The following is a 21,944-nucleotide window of genomic DNA, read 5'->3' on the forward strand; positions in this document are numbered from 1 at the left end:
AAGACATCTAGACTGCACTTTTAAAACTAATTTACACTAACTGTGTTTCTCTGTACAACAAAACTACTCTAGTATCAGTGCAGTTTTGTTTGATCAGTTTTATGACTGATTAAAAATGTACTAAATTCTTCTCACCACACTACAATGAGGCTGTGGTAACCAATCAGTTGCTAAGCAATTTAGAATAAGAACCATATTCTAGAATGCCTAAAATTATGTCAAAGCAATGCAACATCACACATGATTGTAGAGACTGAACACCACTTCTCAGGTGGCATGGGGACATGCAGAAGGTAATGTAAATATCCACCTCAATTTAGCAACACAATGGCCAGGATTTAAAATGATCAGAGGCCGCAAATAGCAAAACTGATTCCAAATTTCTGTTTAATAAACTACTAGGTCTGAATCATCTCCTCTAAAATCAATGGCACTTAATTCTAAATTCACTCAATCTGTTAAAAAAAATTGCTTTAATTTACAAAATTGCAACATGCAATCCTGAGAATCATATTAAGGTATACTGAGGTCAAAGGGGATGTCTTCAAAGATAGGATTGCTCCTCATGTAGGCACATCAAAACTCATTTTGTTGTAATTAGTTCAGGTATTGATAACTGTAGTTGCACCAGCAAAAGGCTCATTTTAGCACCCAGTTGGATGCACATTTTACAGCCAGGTAGCACTGAATTACATTTTCTAAGGCCACACTACTAAAAGCATCCAAGTCAGCCATTTTACAACTGTTTTTACCTTTCCATATACTACAGTCACACTTTCAACTGCTAAGAAGACATGCTCAGAATGACACTCACTGCTAGCATGAAAGATGCTGGAAGTGATGGAGAAAAGCATCTAGCTCTAAAGATGTCAGTTGACTTTGGGTGCCAAATTGATAATCAGTTTTAAAGTGAGAACTTGCTATAGAAAGCCAAAGCTCACAGACAGTGCACACATAGACCTGCAAAGGTTCAAGCTGGGCATCTACAAACTGAGGAGTTCAACACTGGCTGGTACTAGAAGATATTGGCTAAATTTGCTGCCTTTCATATCAACATGGATCTCATTTCTTACAAACAGTAAGAATGAGATACAAACATTATCTCATTTTCTTAAAACTGTTTTTACTAAAGGCTTATTGTAATGCAGTTTTTGTACATACTGGAACATGTATCTGTCACTATAAATCTCTGTGTTGTTCTAAGAATCACAGCGTGATAAAACATCTTTTGGATCCACCTGGTCCTTTAAGGTCTCCTCTGGGTTCTAGTCTCCTGCAGCAGAACCAGCCCTTGGGGTTTCAGTCAATGCCAACTTTCTTCCATGGATATATTAGGTCTTCAACATAGAGTCCTCACCAGTCAATGGTTATGCAGAGACCAAGACAAGACAAATATAAGAAGGAAAATACTGTTTTGTAGTTCCTTCACACTCTCCTCCTGAAAATAAAGTGAATTACTACACAGGGTACTGGAGATTTATTTAACATTGCCTGCTGTGAACTTTTACTCAGGGCAAGCTTGAACACACTGGGTAGCCTGAAACAATGAAGAGATTCAATGAAGTGATCTTAAAAACCTTTCTTTTCTCTAGCCTGACATGGTAGTTACCATTTGGAAAACCCTGGCATGCATGCACAAGAGAGACCAGCACATCATAAGATGTTAGGTTACAGGGAAGGTATTATGTAGCCATATAAATTAATCAAAGCTTAACATAAAGAAGACCTCAATATGAGGTCAAAGGCTAATTCAAATGGTGTAAACCTACTATCTTCCACAGCCACCACTTTCATTTGTATGATTTTAATATTTTCTAATGAAAAGGGTGGTGGTCTGCTCTGAGGATGATACCTAGGTACAACTGGCTGACACTCAGATCCTGATTATCCTGCCCTGGTTAATGAACATTGATTTTGTGCGCCAATGGAAGAGATTTTTTTCCTGATACATGCCATTTAAATTCTTTTTATGCTGCTGCTTAGTGTGGCTTGGCAAGGCAGAGGCAAACCAGCATTCTATGTCTAAATGAGACTCCTGGGCTGGGAAAGGACAGATCCTGTGGATTAACAGCTGAAGATAAATTTCTCTCCCCTATTGATACTTGGCTTCTGAGTCAACAAGTTGACCTTGAAGTGGATCACAACCAACTTGAACAGAAACACTGCTGTGTAACCATGACTATGACACAACCATTTCATTTTATTCTTAATTCTACACAGAGTGTTTTATAGTAATAAAAATCCAACACTTTCTGAGCTCCACAGCTGAATCTTATAAACTCAACACATTCAAAGAAAAAGGCTGAGCATTGCTCATGCATGGTGGCATACAGGAGTGGATGTCTTCCCAATTAGGTAAAGTTGTGTGGTCGGAGTATTATCCCATTTCACTAAGTTTTGTTTTTTGAATTGGATAACAAAGTACATAACTTCTGTTCTAATCTTTTTTCTTTCTGCCTTCTCTGTACACATATATGAACAATGTTATTAAGGGGAAAACCAAACTAGCAGCTACGGAACACTGGTAATTAAAACTTGTTAACTGCCATGACAGAAGCAGTAATTTGGGTATTAAAGATTTCCTATGGAGGCAACAACTGGAATAACAGGATGGCAGGGAAGTCTGTAAGAGTTAAATCTCAGGTGAAGACGGACTTGTTTGTGAGGGAGCAACAAGCTGAGAGGCAACATAGATACTTTCTCCCAGCTCTGTAACTTGTAATATGGTTACAGAATTCAGTGTGGAGGACTCTGAGAAAACAGTAGTTGCACTTCAGGCAAATATTTTGCAAGGGATACTTAGTGCTCCTAAAAATTCTTCTACAGACTAATTTTTTCAAATACATGCACATTCAACTACAGTGTGCTAAAACTTCCTTGCAAATCCTGTTAAGAAACCCTGTAATTGCTCTTGCAGTACATCATCTCTTAGAAAAGGATTGTACTTCGGGAGGTTGCAGTTCTCTGCATAGGCAGTAGTGACAATACCACCAAGTCCAGAAAATGTGGATGCACAAACTGCTGCAGACAAGAACACCACAAATTAAGAAAGTAAAATGGTGCCTGGGTCAGGGAAGGAGACATCTCATTCCTTCTCAGTGAGGAAGTTCTTCATGTCCCTTTTAGGCACAAAGAAATAGAGCTGTGCCAAAAGCCATGCAGGTGTGTTGAGTGAGAGACATGCAGATTTTCATTGTACTGTCACAGTGGCATTAGTAAAAAGAAAACAAAAAACTCAAATCCCCTCTAGAAAACAAGTATTTCTGTATCTTTTATGTGATTTTTATATTCCTTCAGCAGCCAATGGGATATTCACAAACATTTTCAAAAATTCCAAGGTCCCATAGTAAGTCCAGTTTACACTGCTGCCAACCCGCACTGGTCAGGCTGGTGCGCTGAGGGAGCCTGAGTGTTTCCACAGTTTGGGTGCTGTGAAGAAAACATGCTGTGTCTGCCAGCCCCAGATTGGATAAGCAGGTGACCTAATGTGTAGTGGCCTGAAGCAGAACCTCTCTGGATTTGATCTGTATCACAAATCCAAGTCATTGTCAAATACCTTCTTTCCATATGCGAGTCTCGAGGACTTGCAGGAATAGCCAAAAGCCATTATACTTTCTCCCCTACAGCTGACTTGAGATCAAAGAGGAAAACAGTGTGCTTGCAACCCCCCTGGCATGAGAGTGGTGTGACAAGTTCCTCCCAATTTGAAGTTTATAAATTACCCTTTTGCCAGTATTTGTGATAGAGATTCAATGACTGCTCAGCGCTTCCATAGGTGCCGGATCACTGGAATGGGCAGTATGTGATAGGAATGATCTGAAATGGGGCAGTTTTGTCCAGTCAAAGCTAGAAAGAGAAAGCAGTTCTACAAAATTTACTTAGGAGGAAAATGTGAGATAGAAGTGATAATCATTTAACCCAGTTTTTGATCAAACATCACACACTATGCCCAACGTGCAAGCTGAATCACAAGCAAATGCTTTCCACTTAACACAAAGTCTTTTCTTCCTGTCAATACCAACAAACGTGAGCTTTTCCTTTCATTCTATGATTATAGAGAAGTCCTGTTCCTGCAGCTGCAGTGATGGCCTATTTATTCCTTCGTGCCTGACCTATCAGCTTATAGCCTAAACCAGACAGACAGAAGCAGACTTTCATAAATCCTACTAGACAGGTCTGTTAAAACAACCAACAGAAGAAGGGGACTGCTGGTTCATAGATATCTCTTGAAGTATGGTCTGTTTTAAAGGAGTCTGTTTCTATTTTACTGAGCAGGAACATGAAGTACACTAAATTAACTGTTACTGTTTTAAAAGTTTGCTGCTGCTTATCATTAGTAGCCACCTGCCTTTCAAGCTCTCAACACAAGAAAGTAACAAATACAGGGACACACTGGCTTCCTATTTCGTGTTTAACATTGCATCTTGGAATAAGAGCAACTCTAGTGTCCACAAACATTGGTCTTGAATGATAATATCTGGATGAATGTATATGCATAAGTGCAGTGAGCAATACATACACATATGAAACATGATGAACATGTTCACCAGAAGAGTGCAACTAGATTTTGTGTAACTCTCAAAGCATTATGGACCTTCTTGCAACAGAGAAAGGTAATAAATATGACAGGAGTTATTTGAGTCCAGGAAAATGTGGATATTACTTAATCTGAAAAACTTCATAAAAAAAAAATTAATTGCAAATATTCACTAATTTTAAAAATGACATGGACAGCAAAGTGTTTTTTACCAAAATCTATATGTCATTAGTATTAATGACAGTATGTAGCTATGCTGCCTTGGAGGGGAGACAAGAGAGATGATGGCCCCAGCCTCGGCAGGTAATGTTTGCAGGTTCTCTGCACAAGTGGCAGGTATTGACTCCAGATAACTACAGACTGTTTTTTACATCTCCCTCTGTCTCTCCCCCCCAGCTGCTCCCCTCAGCCTGCCCTCATCTCCCCCTCTGCAGGCTTGCTTAGGAGCAAGAACATCCCGCAGAAGAGAACTGCCATCAGCACTGCTGCTCAAAACATGGGCAGCAGATACAAGTGCCGATGGGCAGCTTCACAGGCTTCCTTACTCTCTGGCAGGGGTAAGCTGCTGAGGATGTGCTGGCCCTCTCTTTACCAGAGATAAAAAAGGTATAAAAACCTAAAAAAGTTTGAAGTTGCAGAGAGTTTGTTGAATGTCGCTGCAATCATGTGAGTTTTCCTAACACTGTAATGTCAAGAATCAGACTAGAAGTGGCCATCATCACCATTGTTGGAACTGCTTTTTGAGAGGATAATTCAAACAGGTAACAGCATGCTTTCTCCTTAAGAAAAGGAGATGATTAAGAAAAAGTATTCTTCGGACACACCATCTCCTCCCAGAGATAAGGGCATAGCTAGAACATGTATAAATGCACATTCACACACCTCTACAGCGCTGTTACTTCTGAAATGACAAGGAAAAAATGTTCCTACTTATTTAAACTCCTTTCACCTGAATGCATACCTGCTCTGAGCGGAGTTCGCAGCAGCCTGCATCACTGCAGCAGCCGCCTCCTGTGCCTTACGGTTCACAGTTGGCATGGGTGGGCCCATCCCAGGGCCTCCCTGTTGAGACATGCCAGGAGAATTGGGGGTCATACTGCTCATGTTTCCAGGAAATGGTCTGCTCTGCATCCCAGCTGATGGCATCCGTCCCAGGGGCATGGAACCACAAGGCTGGCTTGGCCCCTGTCCATGCATCTGACTGTTGGCATTTATACCCATGCCGGGTCCTGGGCCACTGTAACTTGTGTTGGGCACACCGCTGTACGTCGGTGGTCTGGAGTAGTTTCCTGAACAAAATGATAAAAAGCACAGAGAAGAACATTAAAACTTTTGAGCAAATGTTTCTGTTGAGGAAGTTAGCAGCTGCAGAATTTACACATGTGAACTAAAGTGACCCAAAGTCAGGACAACGCTTTTACATGAGAGAAGCAGTGGAACAAACTGCCCAAGGAGGTTATGCAGACTCCCAGCATGGAGGTTTTCAAAAGTCAGTTGGATACAGCCAAGAGTAACCTGGTCTGATCCTTTATCTGACCCTGATTTGAATACAAGGTCAGCTAAGAACACCTCTTGAGCACCCCTCCAACCTGAATTATCCTGTGAACCTGATTTTCACATACCCTCAAACATTTTCTGTCTAATGTATGTTACAAGGCAACAGGAAATAAAGAAAAGTACAGCCTCCAAAGAGTTAACAGCACAGCACAACGTGTGACATTTAAGAAGCCCATGACATGAGTTCTGGGGAAATTTCATTTTTGTAATTTAATGTTCTCATTCCTTTGTCTTTCTGCAGTTTCAGCAACAGGCTTCTTGCTCCTAACTGTCCTGCCTATTTAAAACAGAGATGATGCTGGTGTGGACTGGGGAGGATGACTGCTGAAGTCCAAGAAAGATTCCTGCTCTCTCTCACCCCATCCTGCTTTTCTAGTAAGTTCAGTTTGGTTTTGTCAGCATAAGGGGTGGTAGCTTACAGTGCAACTCCTCTGAGAAAACTAGTCTTACACAAGTAAGCAGCAGGAGTACAAAGATGCTCATATAAGCAGGTGCCTTATGAAGGACAGCATGAAAACCTGGCTGAACCCAATCTGTGTTGTCACTAAAGTGCTCCACTTACAGCAGCTTAACTCCCTTGACTGCTGATTTTCCTGTCACGTTGAAATCTCAAGAAAAATCAAGTATACAGCATGCAGTGTTACAGAAACAAACCCAGGCAGCATGAGAAAGAGGAAAAAAAAAAGAAAGCTAAAGATATGGTAGAAAACTATTTTAGGAAACGTATCACATTGCACTACTTCAGTCATCAGTTTTGACTTGTCTTCATTTCCATCTCATCCAGATTAGTGGAAACATGACCCATTCCCTCCCTGTGGGATGCCACGAAGCAGAGTTTCCTGACTACTCTCAGATATTCCCACGCTTATTCGAAGGCAGAAGCCCTTGGACTCTTCCTGTGATTGTGCCGATCAGCCATGCCTCTCCATCCAGAGGGCTTGATGGCAAACAACGCCCATTTGTATTTAAAATAAACATATTCATCCATCAGTTGAATGCACCCATAATTAATTCATATGCTTCTGCTGCTGTGCTTTTGCTAATCTTCTCTTCAGTCTGTAACTGACTCACTCTACTACAAGATCTCCTCAGCGAAAACATATGAGACATACACTTCCCAAGGAAAAGAAGCAACCATCCTCTTCTGCTTTAAAATCCAAGTTTCTGCCTGGGGGTCCTCACAGAAGGATCCCCAGGATGTGGTTCAGCAGATATGAAAGGCTCCAGATTCAGCTTTATGCTGCCTTAAGACTGCCCTGTCACTTCTCCTCCTCTTCTAGGCTTGGCTGCTGGCAGCTGACTATTCTCTGTACAGTGAGCCATTGCCCCCAGCCAGAGTTTTAGTTGCTGAGACTGGCTCAAGTCATGCATCTGATCCAGCAAAAGTGACTCCAGACTGAAGGGTTGACTAGTTTCACACTGCTCTGCAATGTGTTATAGGCAACAGCACACAACTGGGATGTTGCTCTGGGTTTCCAGTTGCTTTATAGAAAAAAAATGTAATACAGCAGGATGGTGCATATGTGCACTCAAAGATTATTCACAGCAGTTAGCACATCTTATGTACATGCTATTAGTAACACTGCTTCCCAAAGTGAAGCAAATTCTCTCCCTAGACTAGCAGACCTGATAACCATGATCACTGGAAGCTACTGTCAGTCCAATTTACATAAAGCCAATTTGTTTTGTCATTTAGGGTCTACAAAGTACATTCAGCAGCATGCGTGGAGGAGCAAACAGCAATGCTAAAACACTACTGCTGTTTTCACGCTATTTTGAATTGGGGCAAAAAATGTAATCTTATGTGCTTTGGCTTTTCCAGCATACACATAACACAGAAAAAACAGTGGAATCTTCTCCATAAAAATATGTGGCTCAGTTAAAATAGCTCCTAATCATTCATCTTCAGGGATACAAAATGCATAGGGAAGTTGTATCTTTTTAGTAAGGAAAACAAGTTTCAATGGTTTTTTCCATCTTTTTCTTTCCCTAAGCATTTCCTCAATATATCAAGTACTAGCTATTCTTATACCTTTCCCAGACCACAAAAAAAAAAAAAAAAAAAAAAAAAAAGAAAAAAAAAAAAAAAAGAAAAAAAAGGCAAAATAAAAGCCAAACAAAATACAAGAGGAATTGCCAGGAATGAGGAGTGCAATCTTATTTCCATGTTTCTCTAATAGATTAGTAATTTGTTGGCAGTGGCTTTGACAGAAAACAGATGGATGCAGCATTAAACACAATGAATGCAGCAGATGCTAGGCCAGCCCACATCAGCTGGACGTGTCAGGCAGCCAAGTTCAAAAGCCCACACTTTTCAAGTGGGTACAAGCCTGGCAACAGCGGCTGCACAGTACAAGTGAACAACTCCTCCCTTCCATATCTGAGGGATTTTTGATTCCAACTCCCCCTTGGCAGAGTAGACCTGTACCAAGAGAGACAACATCTCTAATGCATGAGAAAAAACAATGCTGTAACAGGAATCAAGGGAAAAAAAAAAAAGAATGTAATGAAGATAAAGTATAAAAAAGCTGACTAACAACCTGCCAAAGACAGATGTTCATACTTACTGCTGAAACTCTGGTCCACTTTGTTCAGGTTTGCTGAACAAAGTGCTCTGAGATCTTGCCATTTCCAGGCAAACTAAAAAGAGGGAGATTTGAGAACTACCTGTTAGCTTTGCTCTCTGCTTTAGAGACATAGATCAGATTCACCATATTAAAAAGAGCATATTGGAATAGTTCTAGAATTTTTTACATGTGCACTTAACCATCAAGCTATTCTTCTACAGACAATTTAAATATGTTGTTCTGAATTCCTCTGAACTATTTTACCTAGGGGACTTCAGTAAGATACAGTTGATATTTAAGTCTTAGCTCCACAGACTCTTGCATACATGGGTCTGGATTCAGAGGTCAGACTCTCATGATAGACAGGGCATCTCATCCTTAAGATGCTACCATTTTAATTAAAAGCTAGGATTAAAACCAATGGGAACTAGACAGCAAAGTGCTTTTGTGAAATGAATCCAACATTAAAAGCACAAATACTCAATTCATACTACTTTATCACAACAAAAGGGGGTTTAACTTACAGTGAAGCTCTGGGGTTGCAGCTCAAACAAATTCAGTACCGATTCCCCTCTTTGTCATACCCCAACAGAACAGCTTTACTGCTGAATTGAGTAGGAAAGGTTAGGAAGACAGGATGCATTTCTGAGACATTTTACTGATTCACAGGAAGCTTTTCTCTGCCCCGGTCTTAAAAGATCCAACTGACTACAACGTCTGACTGCTCTCCAGAGTGCATTTAAGGGACATTTTGCTGTGGCAGCAGTCTGATGCTCAGGTCATAGACCAGAGCCTCATTAGCCCCTGAGCCAGATGTTGCCCAAATACAAACCAAAGAGATTCTTTCAGTAACAACTTCTATCCTCACTCTGCTTTTTTAAAAATTTAATTATTTGGGACAGGAAAATGCTGGGATTTAATAAAAAATTAAAATTAATCTTCTGTATTGCATGTTCCTGTGTTGTATCCCAGACACACAGAAGTGTGGAGCCAAAGCCATTAATTATTTTTGTAGGAAATGGTTTCACAGAATTCGACTAGGACCCAGTACAGAACTGCTTCCTGGGAAAAATATATTCTGCTCTTATTATACTTCTAATTGTCATGTAAACACATGAAAATCAAATAAATCAACCATAGGCATGAAATGGATCATTCTGCTCTCATGAACTGAGGGCTAATACTTCCAGTCCAAACTTAATGATGTAATCTTTACTATGGTGAGCAATTCCACTGCACAGAGGACACTAGCCTTGAGCAATTGTTTTCAGGACAGCACACAGTGAAATCCAGTATTCAAAGCTGGATCAAAAGCTTAGTGTCCAGAATGCTTTGATGCATATATGAAAATACAAGTAGTCCTGTCAAACCCAGCCTAAGCTTAACAATATTCTGGAAGAAGGTTTATGTGAACAAAACATGGAAAGTAAATCAGATCCATGAGAATTACTTTAGTTTAATAATTTAAGAACTTGGTTTCAACCCACGTAATTTTTAATATATTTGCTATTTTGGCAGAAAAAGGCAGATGGGATAACATTATTATATATTCATCATTGTTGGCATATGCTTATGCTTTATAATAGGGTATGTTAAGAGTTGCAATTATGAATTACTTTTATTTAAAATGAAAAAATGCTATTAAAAAACCCTTAAGTCCAGGTAAACACATAACTTGGAAATATCACTATCTTCATCCCTGGTGGTTAGATCACCCTGGTGAAAATGTAGTATTCTTCTGGTCTAATTGTCACCTATAGAGCTGACAGTCTGCAAGGCCCTTATTTTATGATGACCAGTGCACAGAATCATTGGTACTTCCCAAGCACTGGCAGAAGAACATGGTTTTCATCCATCACACTATTCACCAAACCCTTCTGAAATGGCCTGTTAATGACAATGATGCTCATTTTCTTCCTGTCCCTCAAGTTCACTTTTTAATAGCAGTTTCTTCTTGACCATGACCCATAAAATCATTACATAGGCACTTTCATCTACAGAGGGAGGAAAAGAACTGCTGAACTCAAGCAAAAAGAGAAAGTAGCATTTGGCGTGTTACTTAAATGCATTGATTTAGTACAAAAACCTTTCCATTCAATCAGTGTGGATGGCTAATGTTTTACTGCACTTGACACCCACTATTCCCATGGTTCGGAATCTCAGCAGCAGCAGTACAGCTGGAAGTCAGGATAGCATACCATAAATCCACTGGATTTTTTACCAGTTAAGCTAGTTTCTCACTGTGCAGATAAAAATAAGCACTTGGACAGCATTTTATGGCCACAAAATGCTTTCCAAATAAAAGGAAAGCACCAGTCAACTGGAGTTAGGTAATTAATCTTCACACATGGCTATAAGGCATTACTAGTCCCATTTTATAGTTAAGGAAAGCAAAGCAGAGAAATGAATCTACTTGCCTAAGCTGAAAGATGATGTAAAAGGCAGAGCCAAAATTAGAAACTGGGAAATCTTGGCTTGTAGCCCTGTGTTCAGAACACTGAACCAAACGCTACCCAGAGATGAAACAGAAAGGAGCATTGCATAGGGCAGCAAAGCTCCTTGCAAATAAACATCAGAACTAGTTCTCAGAAACTTGGGAGACTAAAATAACCATCCTTGCTAGCATGGGAGAGTCACTGAGCCCTACAGAAATTCCCATTGCTGGCTCAAATCCTTTCTGAGGCTTTTAAATAAGAAAGCAACAGTAGGAAGTGCTGAAATAGAAAAGCTTCTTTATGTTCCTCTAAAGAAAATACTGACCCTTATATATTCCATGGCTTGACTTCAACTTCATTAAACCCCTAAACACGCATACTTTAGAAAGGTTATCTATTAAAGGCAAAACAACAGATAAGTTCAAGGCTGTCCAGGAGCAGAAACTGTATTCTATTTTGGTTCACTCCCCCACCAATTCTGCCAAACAAGCAAAATAAAAGGAACTGTTTCTCTCAGTCTGAAGGGTTAGTTAAGATTCACAAACCATAAGCATTAGAGCTCAATATTCTATTTCCACAGTAGCCACTGCATTATTATGCTTGTTAGAAGACTTTACCCTCAAAGTCACCACGCAATTTCAGGCTGGCCTTGGGATTTTATCCTAAAAAAGAAGTCCTATTTTGGGAGCAGTGCTGTGACCCTTATTCCATGCTTGCTCAAATGCAGCCTCATCACAGAGATGACATGCTTGGGCTCCTAAACAATAGACCTGGCAATGCCACAGATTCTTAATTTCCTTGTCTAATTTAATGTCGCTATTTTTATACAGAGAAAGGTGCTAATAACAGAAACAGAAACAGCTTCTTCCACAAGGTGCAGCTCCACCTTTGGATACAGTTTTATTTGTTTAGGATTTTTTTTTTGAGAGAGTGTTGTCTGTATGTTTTTGTTGTTTTTAACATACATACACAATACATATATATATAGTAAAAAAAAAAAAATATATATATATATATAAATTATTGTATCTATTACCAGCAAGCATTTTACCTTGTGGTCCATACTGGCTCATCTGAGGCCCATAAGTACCACTTGAATTACTCTGTTGAAAGCTACCAATTCCAGGATGCACTTGACCTCCAGGTGAGGGGTGTGGTGACATGGAAGGTCCAGTTTGTTGAGGTCCATACTGTGACATTTGAGGGTTCCTCTGTATGCCTGCCATAAAACCTATAGGGAGAAAAGCACCAAAGCAAAAATTAATATTCAGGTAACTGTTCTTTATTTCTAAAAGATCTTTCGCATTAAAATAAACGAACTCTCTTTAGTTATTTCAGACTAAGGATACCCAGAAAACTGCTGTTGTTCATACAAAGGAAACCACACACATCTCCAAGTCAGCAATGATGTCTCGACTACCAAAACCTGCACATAAGGTTTGAAAACCTTTACTTGTAAATGAAGACAGGCAGTCCTGCTTATTTACAAATGTGTCTCAATTTTAAAATGAAAACAACTTTTAGGGGAAAAAAATAAAGGCAATTATATGCATTAGTTAATTAGCAGTAATAGGGAATTTGCTGATGACTTTTGGTGGGAGTATCACAACCTCAAAATTATACATCACTTTGAAAATGCCTCACTTCAGCATATAGAAACCCACTGTAAATACTCCTCTATGGCCAAGAAGCTCACCAGAACTAAGATTTACCTCTATGTGAAGACTAGTCATACCAGCCAGAAATAACAGTTGTTTTCTTATGTATTTGTTCTCTAGGTCCTTCTTCTGGTCTTTCTCCTGCACATTCCATTGCATTTTCTCCTTTTTCCCTTTTGTAAATGTATTAATGAATCCAAATTTAATTTAAAGTTCAAAAGTGACAGCATGAGACCTACTGAAACAGTATCAAATTTAGAAGCTTCACATGGAGGAACAGAACTAAGCCTATTAAATGAAGGAAGATGAGGGTTTTGAGGTGGGGTTTTAAAGTTTTCATGAACTGGGAAAAATCCTGCAATCCTGCCCACGAAATGTCTATGTAGGGATGCTGGTTTTCTATATGTTTTATATCCTGAAAGGTTTTAGTGCTGCTTTGAATGTTGAGGAGGATGTGCTGGCAAAAATTTAGTAGGGTTTTTTTTTATTTATTTCTGGAGGAAATCCTCTTTCTTTCCTGTTCTGCTTGCATATTAAATTTCATCTTTCCATTTCCCTGCAAGGCAAAAACCCGCACATAGCACAGGCCAGCTCTGGCTGTGCTGCCACCATGCTGAGTGAGGAGGGAGCCCCGGGGTGTGGCACAAAAGGGTGACTCTCCCACAGGGCCAGGGTGTCCTCCCACTGGTTAGCACCAAACATCACCCTCTCCCCACCCCCGGACACTCAACGCCTGATTAATGAAGAGAGGTAATCTTTTCTGAGCCATAACCAGAGACATGATCATACTGTAACTGAAAACACTGAGGCGCGGGTTGTAAGGAGAAAAACCAGGAGATGAGATGACTTTGTACCCCTTGGGCACAGTTCTTTCATGATGTGAACAGCTCAATCCATATTGTGCTAAAACTCCAACTGCAAGACTTGGCAGAATATGCATCAATTTTTTCTGATCTTTGTTCAAGCCCAAGACAAGGAACTTGATCACACCTGAATTGCAAAGTCAGAGTCTGGCACTTGCTCTGGAGGCAGAGAGGACATTGACACATGATGCAGCAAAAAACTGAGTGCAAAATGACAGCTTGGAAACTGGTCTGTACTGGTTGGAAAACTCCACACTTCTGCAAAGGAAAACTTGCATGACCTTCTCCATTTAGCTTTCTTTTGAAACAGACCCCTTGATTTTTAGAACAGTTCCACTCTGGGCAGAGCTCTTACTACAAGGCCTATGTCTTCTGCTAACAGTGCTGTAAGTAATTTAGAAACCTAATACAATCATATGTCTGTACAAAATCAAAGCCCATGCTCCTGACACACACCATATATATCACTCTTGTGGGATCCATTTGAATGAAAAAATTTGTACTGGTCACACTAAGATGTTTATTATAAAGACAGTAAAGTTACTCCTGTGTCTAGAAGTGAGGGGTTTTTTCTGTTCATCTTTTAATCCATATGAGGTAACTTTCCAAACATTGCTCTAGTGATTAAGGTTTTTCAGCCCCATTATTATTGCAAGCAGTACTTTTCTTTACACCACAAGGAAGGGTGATACACTGAACAGCTACTGGTATAGTAATTTCTAGTAGTGATGCAGAGGGACTGCTGGTTGTTGAAGCTAATGGAAAACATCGACTAATGTCTAATGAAAAACATGGACTAATGTCTAATGAAAAACATGGAGATTATCAGTTTTAACTAGCTCTGCTGCTGTCAAAAATGCTTCTAAAGGGACCAGACTAACAAGTAAAAAATAAGTGTTTCTACTCAAATGACCTCTTCCTCAGTAAACTCCTCCTCATTCATTCTGGATGCTGTGGAATGATGTATAGCTATGTGTACAGTCATAAATAAAACATGCCAGGAAGAGAGTGGGACACTGGTGTCCATCCAGATAAACCTTCCCACTCAGTCCTGGTAACCTTATCTGTATGGCTTCTGGGCACAGTTCCTTGTCCTGCCTTATCCATGCTCTGGGCTGTGGCTCAGGGAACATTGGCCAAAACCAAGCTGGGGCATGCCAGAAACTCAAGAGCAGAGATAACTGTGTGATACTACTCAAACTCATGCTCTAGCCGTAGCTTAATAAAGATGTTGATTAACAAAACAAAAAAGGAACACTATTAAACTGTTTTTGATGTGAGGCATGAGTTTCATAATCTCAGAGTGTGTAGATTCCTCTCAAATACAGGCTGGCTTTGCTATTTTCTGTTGAAGGAAGATATTAAGATAAAGAATTAAGGAAAAGGAATCCTGAAATTCAGGAAGAATATCTATGCTATGTTCTGCTACTCTCTGTATGGTACACTGAAGCATGATATTAAAACGGGACATGCTCTAATTTCCTTCCAGGGAGCAGAGGAGTCATTTCAGCTATAGATGAGATGTGGAGTAGCAAAGAACAGATCTTACTGTAATCTGGATTCCATTATAACATAGAGGAGCCTATCTTCATCAGCCTCCTTGACAGCCCAGTCAACATCCAGAGATCAGTGTATGAGTTTGAAGTGGTTTAAGTATTTGCAGAAAGCTCAGACGTCTTACAGAGAAAAGGGTTCCCGGTCAATACATTAACATTCATGCATCATAAAGAAAAAAACAACATCAATTCTAAAAATCTTATCAGAAATGAAAAGGAGCAGCTGGTATACATTCATTTTTCCTTATTTACACACATTTTCCCTAGTGTTCAACTTCATTTTATAGCTGATACAAAAAGAAATAAATTTTCTTTCCAGAAAATTAGATTTAAGATAAAGTTTTCTTTCTTCTGTAAAGAATGGAAGTAGGATTACATTAGAGGTGCACTAGAGTAATGGTAGTGAAGTGATTCAACAGCCAGACTGCATCTGACATGTCAACCCCTGTGACAACAAGGTGGGTTGTTGTTTTGTCTTTTAAACTGCTAGGAAATAGCTATGAATTAAGCTTTTAAAACTGCAGTGGCAACACACTCATCAGTGAACAAATCTACTCCCTTCCCTTAATATTAATGATAAAAAGAGGTAGAGGTGATGCTTTACTTGCCATCACAACAAAAGAGTACTTATTGAAAAAACACTTGAGTGGGTTTTGGCAAACAAAGCTATTTCAGAAGTAGCCGGATAAAGTGACCCTCCCAGAAGCATTCTCTTCCTTTTGAGTTAGCTTTTATACTACATTTACATACATGAAGAACTGTATTAAAAACCATTTTAACATTGCAGAGTCATCTTTTCTCTTTTTTTTTTTTTCTGTTCTCAGTGGAAGAGTAGCATATTAACAGTTATCACACTGTAACAATAATAAAATATGTTTGCATGTTCAAATTGAACATACATAGAGCATTTAAAAATGGTCAGGTAGCATCTTATTTTTCTTCTTTCTTTTTAGCAAAATACAGAGAAAAAATAAACAAAGCAATGCTTGTGATAGAAGTGTTTCTGCTCCTCAGATGAAGGAAAAGACAAAAATGAAACTTCTGTTGTTCTAAAGAGCACTAACACCTGGTAATACACATAATTTAGCTAATACCACCTATGATGACTTTTAAAAATAATTTAAAACCTTCTCCTTCCCTTACGCATATGTATACACAAAACAGATATACAACAGTAAATTACTAAAGCTTCATGAAATTGTGCACTAAGGTTGTCTTACATCTGTTCATTGACCAAAACAAACCCATCTGTTTCTTGAATACTATCACTTTAGCACTACCCATGCTGGGTGCTGCTGTAAAACATCAGATGGATTCTTTCAATATTTTAAAATCTTTGCTTGAATATGAAGAAACATTACAGGAAAGTAGAAACTCAAACACAAAAGGAAGTGACTGCAAAGGAATAGGTTATTGCACATCAGTTGATGGACAGTAACTGTCTACTGGCACACACTTTAACCAATGAGAAGTCTTTTGATTTAGCCAGGAGTAGTCCATCGATTTTCATGAATGAATTAAACCAGAAAACACGTGCAACACTTACTCATTATCAGCTCACAAAAACTTTGGAGTTTTCAGTGATAGCAGATCATCATTAACCTATGCATCTGATAAGTAAGAAATGAGGAAAGGTACAATGTGCAACAGTATATTGTAAAAATGAACTTACCTAAGAAACAAGTACACCAGGCTGCAGCTCTTTCTAGAGGGGCATGCTTAGTGACAGAGCTTGCAACCAAAACAACTCGGGAACCTTTCTGAGTAAGGAACAAGGAAGCTCCCCTTGTTCAAGGGCAGAGGCTGAAGCAAGGGCTATTACCAGCTACACAGGCTTATTAGTCTGAAAATCATGGAATAAGAAAACTAGAAAGAGACTGGATACATACACTGATGATCAACTAATTAGGTAAAAACAACATAAAATCATGTACTTATGAATCAGCTCAAAAAAATTAAGTGAAGAGATATTTTCCACTACCTCTAAAGGAAAAACTTGTGTATGGGGAGAAACAGAAATTTCCAATGCTTGGTATTTTAACACGGCACTGGTCAGTACCCTTGAGAAAAAAGAGCAAATGTTTGCACACCCATGACACAAGCTTTTGGCAGACCTTCCTTCCTCAAACAGTGGTTAGTGTTGTATCCACTCTCTCAGGATTTTCACCAGAGTATACAACAGAAGTATGAGGGATCTAAAGCAGTGACTCCCAAATCTAGTTCATCTGTGGGTAAACAACACGGAGATATATCAGGGTAAAGCTAAACAAATGAAAAGCTAAACAAATCATTATTCTGTGATTTGGCACCCTGTTAGCACAGCAGGATGCTCAGGAACATCACAGTCCCACTGAAACTCTGCCTAGCCCACCCATTTCAGATGGCAAGGACAGCTCAGGAAGGCTTCAGACTGGTGAACCATGTCTGGGTTTTTGCCCAGCTAAACATGTCAACAGTCAGCACTTCAGAGCACTGCAAGGAAATAGCCAACAGAACACAACTCACACATTAATTAAGTGTTCTAGTAATTGAAAGAGATGGATATTCTCATGTAAGCCTGTGACTCCAAAACCCTAAATATGCAACCAGGTTGTCTGCAAATGGTACTTGAACAAACACTTCACATGGTGTAGTCAAATCTGGAGATGTGTGGCTTACAGACAGCAGGAGCTGAGAAAATACTGTTGCACCATCGCTTATGGGGGCCAGCTCTACCTGGCCATAAACTACTTACTGTCACTGGCAAAGAATGGCATGGTACTTACCCCTAAGGTGCTACTTAAAATAAACACTGAAAAGGACACAGTGAGAGAGATTTAGGCACTGGAAAAAATCTAAGCAGACAAAAATGTTACATAGGTCTAAACAAATAACAGCAATTAAGAAACTGGTGAAGGTTTGACCCATGTACCAGAAAATAAACTAACTAAATCAAGTGAAATCACGTGGCATAAAAACCAGGTATCTAGGGCAAGCAGGCACAAGATTTCTTTACATTTGAGATACCTCAGATCCTATTTTCATTTTCCAGAAAGCAACCTTATTAACATATGCCCAGCTAGACCTATGTTTGACATACAAAGAGCATCTAACTTAGCAATACACATCATATGGTGATGGGTTGGTGAGCATGAGTGGCTGAGCTTGAAGTGTCCATCTCAATTAGACAATGTAAATACTAATACTCCATATTCCTCTCCAGTTAATAGCCAGACAAAATAAATAATAAAAATTAAAATATCTGCATTACACCAATACAGTATCTTCAGACATAATATTTTATTAAAGCTAAAAATGGTATTTAAATTTCTTGTTTCTTTCTCCAATCTCATTCTATTAAAAAAAAAAAAGTTCCAAAATGTTTTTAGGAGAAAGTTCTTTGAGAAAAAAGAGCAAATGCTTGCACATCCACGATACAGTTTTTGGCAAACTTTCCTTCCTCAGACATTCACTCTCTCAGTTCTTCTGAGAACTCTTCTTCTAATGAACTGCTCTTCTTCTAATTAGAAGTTCTTCTAATGTTTCTCCATTAACCATGAAAAAAATGTAATCAAATTTCTATGCTGAGCTCTTTTTTTCAGCCCACAAAAAAACCCACATAAACCTTGCCAGCTTCTCCAAGTCCATCAGAGCACCACAAAAACCATCTGAACTTCTCTAGGCTAGAGTAACAGTGACATGATTTCCCTTTGGTATCTGGACAATTTATTTTCACAATGGCATCTGCTAATATCTGCAGTATAACCACCACATTTCTTCACATCCATTCAACAAAGAATGCTTCTTTGCTTATGGGAAACAGCAGTAAAGGAAAACATTGCCATAGCAAAATTAGGATTTCCTGCAAAGATCACTGCAGTATTTCTCGTTTCCACAAAAAGACCAATGTTCTGTTTAAGAAAAAGTGCTGGACTGGTTTTATTTTTCTTTAAAATTATTTTCTTATTATGCTTTAATATCTATCTTACAGTCTCCTCACTGTTTATTTGTCTGACTGCTTCTCTTCACAATGTGAATAGCTTTGGGGAAGATGGAAACTAATGACCTAGCTAAGGTTTTAACCCAGACCCCCTAGTGTTTTACCAGCTGTGCTATTAGGTTAACTGGCTGAATCTCCTCTGCTTCTCTCTCTGATATTACAAAACCCAGTCCATGTATAGCATGCAATAATGTTTAAATTTTTCCCACCCCTAAATCTCCCTCTGCTACTGCCTAGCCTTGAAATTCATATAATCTATCACTGATAAATTAGAATCTGGGGAAGGATCAGACAGATTACCCAGATGGTAGCCGGGGAAGAAATATCCAACCTTTCCTAATGCAAACCTTGCATAATGCCCTCTGATGCAAATTTTTAAGTGCTATACTGAGGACAAAGAAGGAAAGATATTTGTGGAGATGTTCATGCACAGCCTAAACAAAAAACACATTGCTCATTCACCATTTTACACATAATTTGTTACTGTAATCTACCTTACATAAGATGCTTTTACTATGGTGCTTGAAAAATCAGGGTCACAATGACTTGCAGTACAAAAGTGCCCACCCTGCCCTCCCAGCTGCCCCTGAAGGGAATCCTGAATTTCAGTAGGTAGCTTGGGCTGCTGGAAGAAATCTCAGCAGCAACATTAAAACCTGAGGAGTCCATCTGCTTTGCACAATCAACATTTGTCTGTGTTTCCCTAATAACGTGCACACTTACGAAAATCATGGAGGAGAGCAAGGAATGGCATTTTACAATGTGTATGTGCAAAACATGCAGGCTTAGTGGTCTAAATTTCATGTCTGAAAATTTTACCCTCCTCAGAGACTGCTGTTCAAAGGTTCTGAATCAAGTCAGATCTTCCTTTTCATGAAGTAAATATATTGAATATCACTATATATACACTTTGTGGACAAGATAAAATATACGTGATGTGTCTTCTGTTGTGCACATGTAAAATAAATTATATTGCCTCTTTCAAAAACACAAAATCAGTGTGTTGTCCTCAGTCCCAAAATGCCTTTGCCACAGTCTTATTTTTACCATGATTTATGATTTGACTGATTTTTTCCTTTCCTTGATTTGCAGCTGTTCCCTGATGAGTGTTTATTCTTTTGGGATCCTTTGGGATGGTGGGAATTATCCAGTGTTAGCTATTAATATATACATTATATAGACTTGAACTCACTGTCCTGTATATTAATTTTAAAAGACATAAAGGGTCTTAGATTAAAGATTGTTTATCTTTACAGAAGCTTCATAAACAGGTTAACTTAGGCATTGAGTGTCCTGACAACAATGGTGCTGTTAAATAGGCAGACCACAGGGAGCTCCCAGTTTATAGGCCATGATGGGAAGCTCTCCCAGGGACAGGGATCATACCCAGCAACTTCACATCAAGGGTGTGACAGCAACATGAACTCACTCTGTCAAGTTCTTCTTCAGTAACTGCTGTAGCTTATCTTGCTCCCTGAACCCAGAGGCAGGGAATTTGATGGCTGCCTAATGAAGTCAGTGGAAACTTTTCTATTGAGAAGTCTCTCTGCTGGCAACTATATAAACTCTCTCAGAATAAGGCAATTCTGCTCCCTAATCTCAAAAAGAGAATCCCCAGTTTAGTTTAAAAAAATGAAATAAAGATTAATCTCCAAGTCTAACAAGATTTAACATCAGCAAGAAGAGTGCAATGACCAGCTGCTAGTATACAAAATTTATTTGTTGAGAACTGACTCTGGGTTTTGATTTTACAGATATTATTACTTACTTCACATCCTACTTCTGCAGTTTTGCTGTCTCCCAGCATGGCTTATCATATGTAAATCATACCCATTTGTCCTTTGATTTTTCTTGCAGATGGCCTGCTGTATATTTAGCATAGGCCACAAGTAATCAGATCAACCCAAAGCTGAGACTGGTGGGTGTATGTCTGAAATCCAAGTACAGTCTGGAACCAGCATCCTGAAATGGTGATCAACTTCTTTAAGAATTAACCTGTTTTGGCAGAGTAACATTATTTCTAATACTTCTGGGCAAGAAAAGCAGGTTTTCCTGAAACACTTGAGAGACAGACACAAAACTATGCACTCCACAGCTCAGAGAGGAGAATAGGAACTTTTCTTCCCAGTGATGCTGATTACTAATCAAAGTAGACATATTGTTAGTTTTTTTTGCTGTGCATTGCTAATCAAAATAGCAAGCACACATTTTAAAAACCTGCTTATCACACTGACACTACATTTCAGTGCACTTCCACTTTTACAATCCAATTAAAAATACAGAAGCAAAAATGAATGAGCCTTTGATCTTTTTAAAAACTGTCATTAAATTTAGCACTCATTAAGTTGAGAAAGTAATGTAGCTTTTTGAGTCACCAATAAAGCTTAGTGCCTGGCTCTGCCTTCATATATAGACCTGCTCTGTGTATTCCTTGGCATCATGGTCCTACTTCATCACATGCCTTGAGATAAAAAAGGGATGCTTTACTGAGCTAGTGTCACAGTTTCAACTAAAACCTGCTTTTCCTCCTTATGTGATGCACTTCTTCTGTTTGTTGAGGGCACAGTTCCTCTAACCCCAGTTTTCTGGGCATGATTTCTGCCCAGTCTGGCAGAGTGCTCCTGAATACCAGACAGAGCTCAGCTCCCCTGCACTGACCCACTTGGAGAACGCTGTGTGCAGAAGAGGTACTCAAACATACCTGTGGCTTTGCACTCTATGCATGTCTCAAGCATCTTTCTTTAAGAGCCTGAAACACTTCAGTCTACATCAAGTAAACTTATTACCAAGTC

The 21,944-nt window shown here is 39.2% G+C and overlaps 1 protein-coding gene across 8 annotated transcripts in view; it reads right to left on the reverse strand.

Moving 5' to 3' along the window:
* The window catches only part of ARID1B (AT-rich interaction domain 1B), a 325,490-nt gene that overhangs the window by 54,521 nt on the left and 249,025 nt on the right, over positions 1–21,944 (reverse strand). For all 8 annotated transcript variants that reach the window (XM_077782156.1, XM_077782157.1, XM_077782158.1 and 5 more), the window contains 2 exons: positions 12,148–12,327; positions 5,499–5,826 (listed from right to left, as the gene is read on the reverse strand). In XM_077782156.1, coding sequence (XP_077638282.1) covers positions 5,499–5,826; positions 12,148–12,327 — 508 coding nt within the window. The remainder of the gene's footprint in view (positions 1–5,498; positions 5,827–12,147; positions 12,328–21,944) is intronic.

Source organism: Lonchura striata, chromosome 3, assembly GCF_046129695.1.
Source record: "Lonchura striata isolate bLonStr1 chromosome 3, bLonStr1.mat, whole genome shotgun sequence".
Lineage (NCBI taxonomy): Eukaryota > Metazoa > Chordata > Aves > Passeriformes > Estrildidae > Lonchura > Lonchura striata.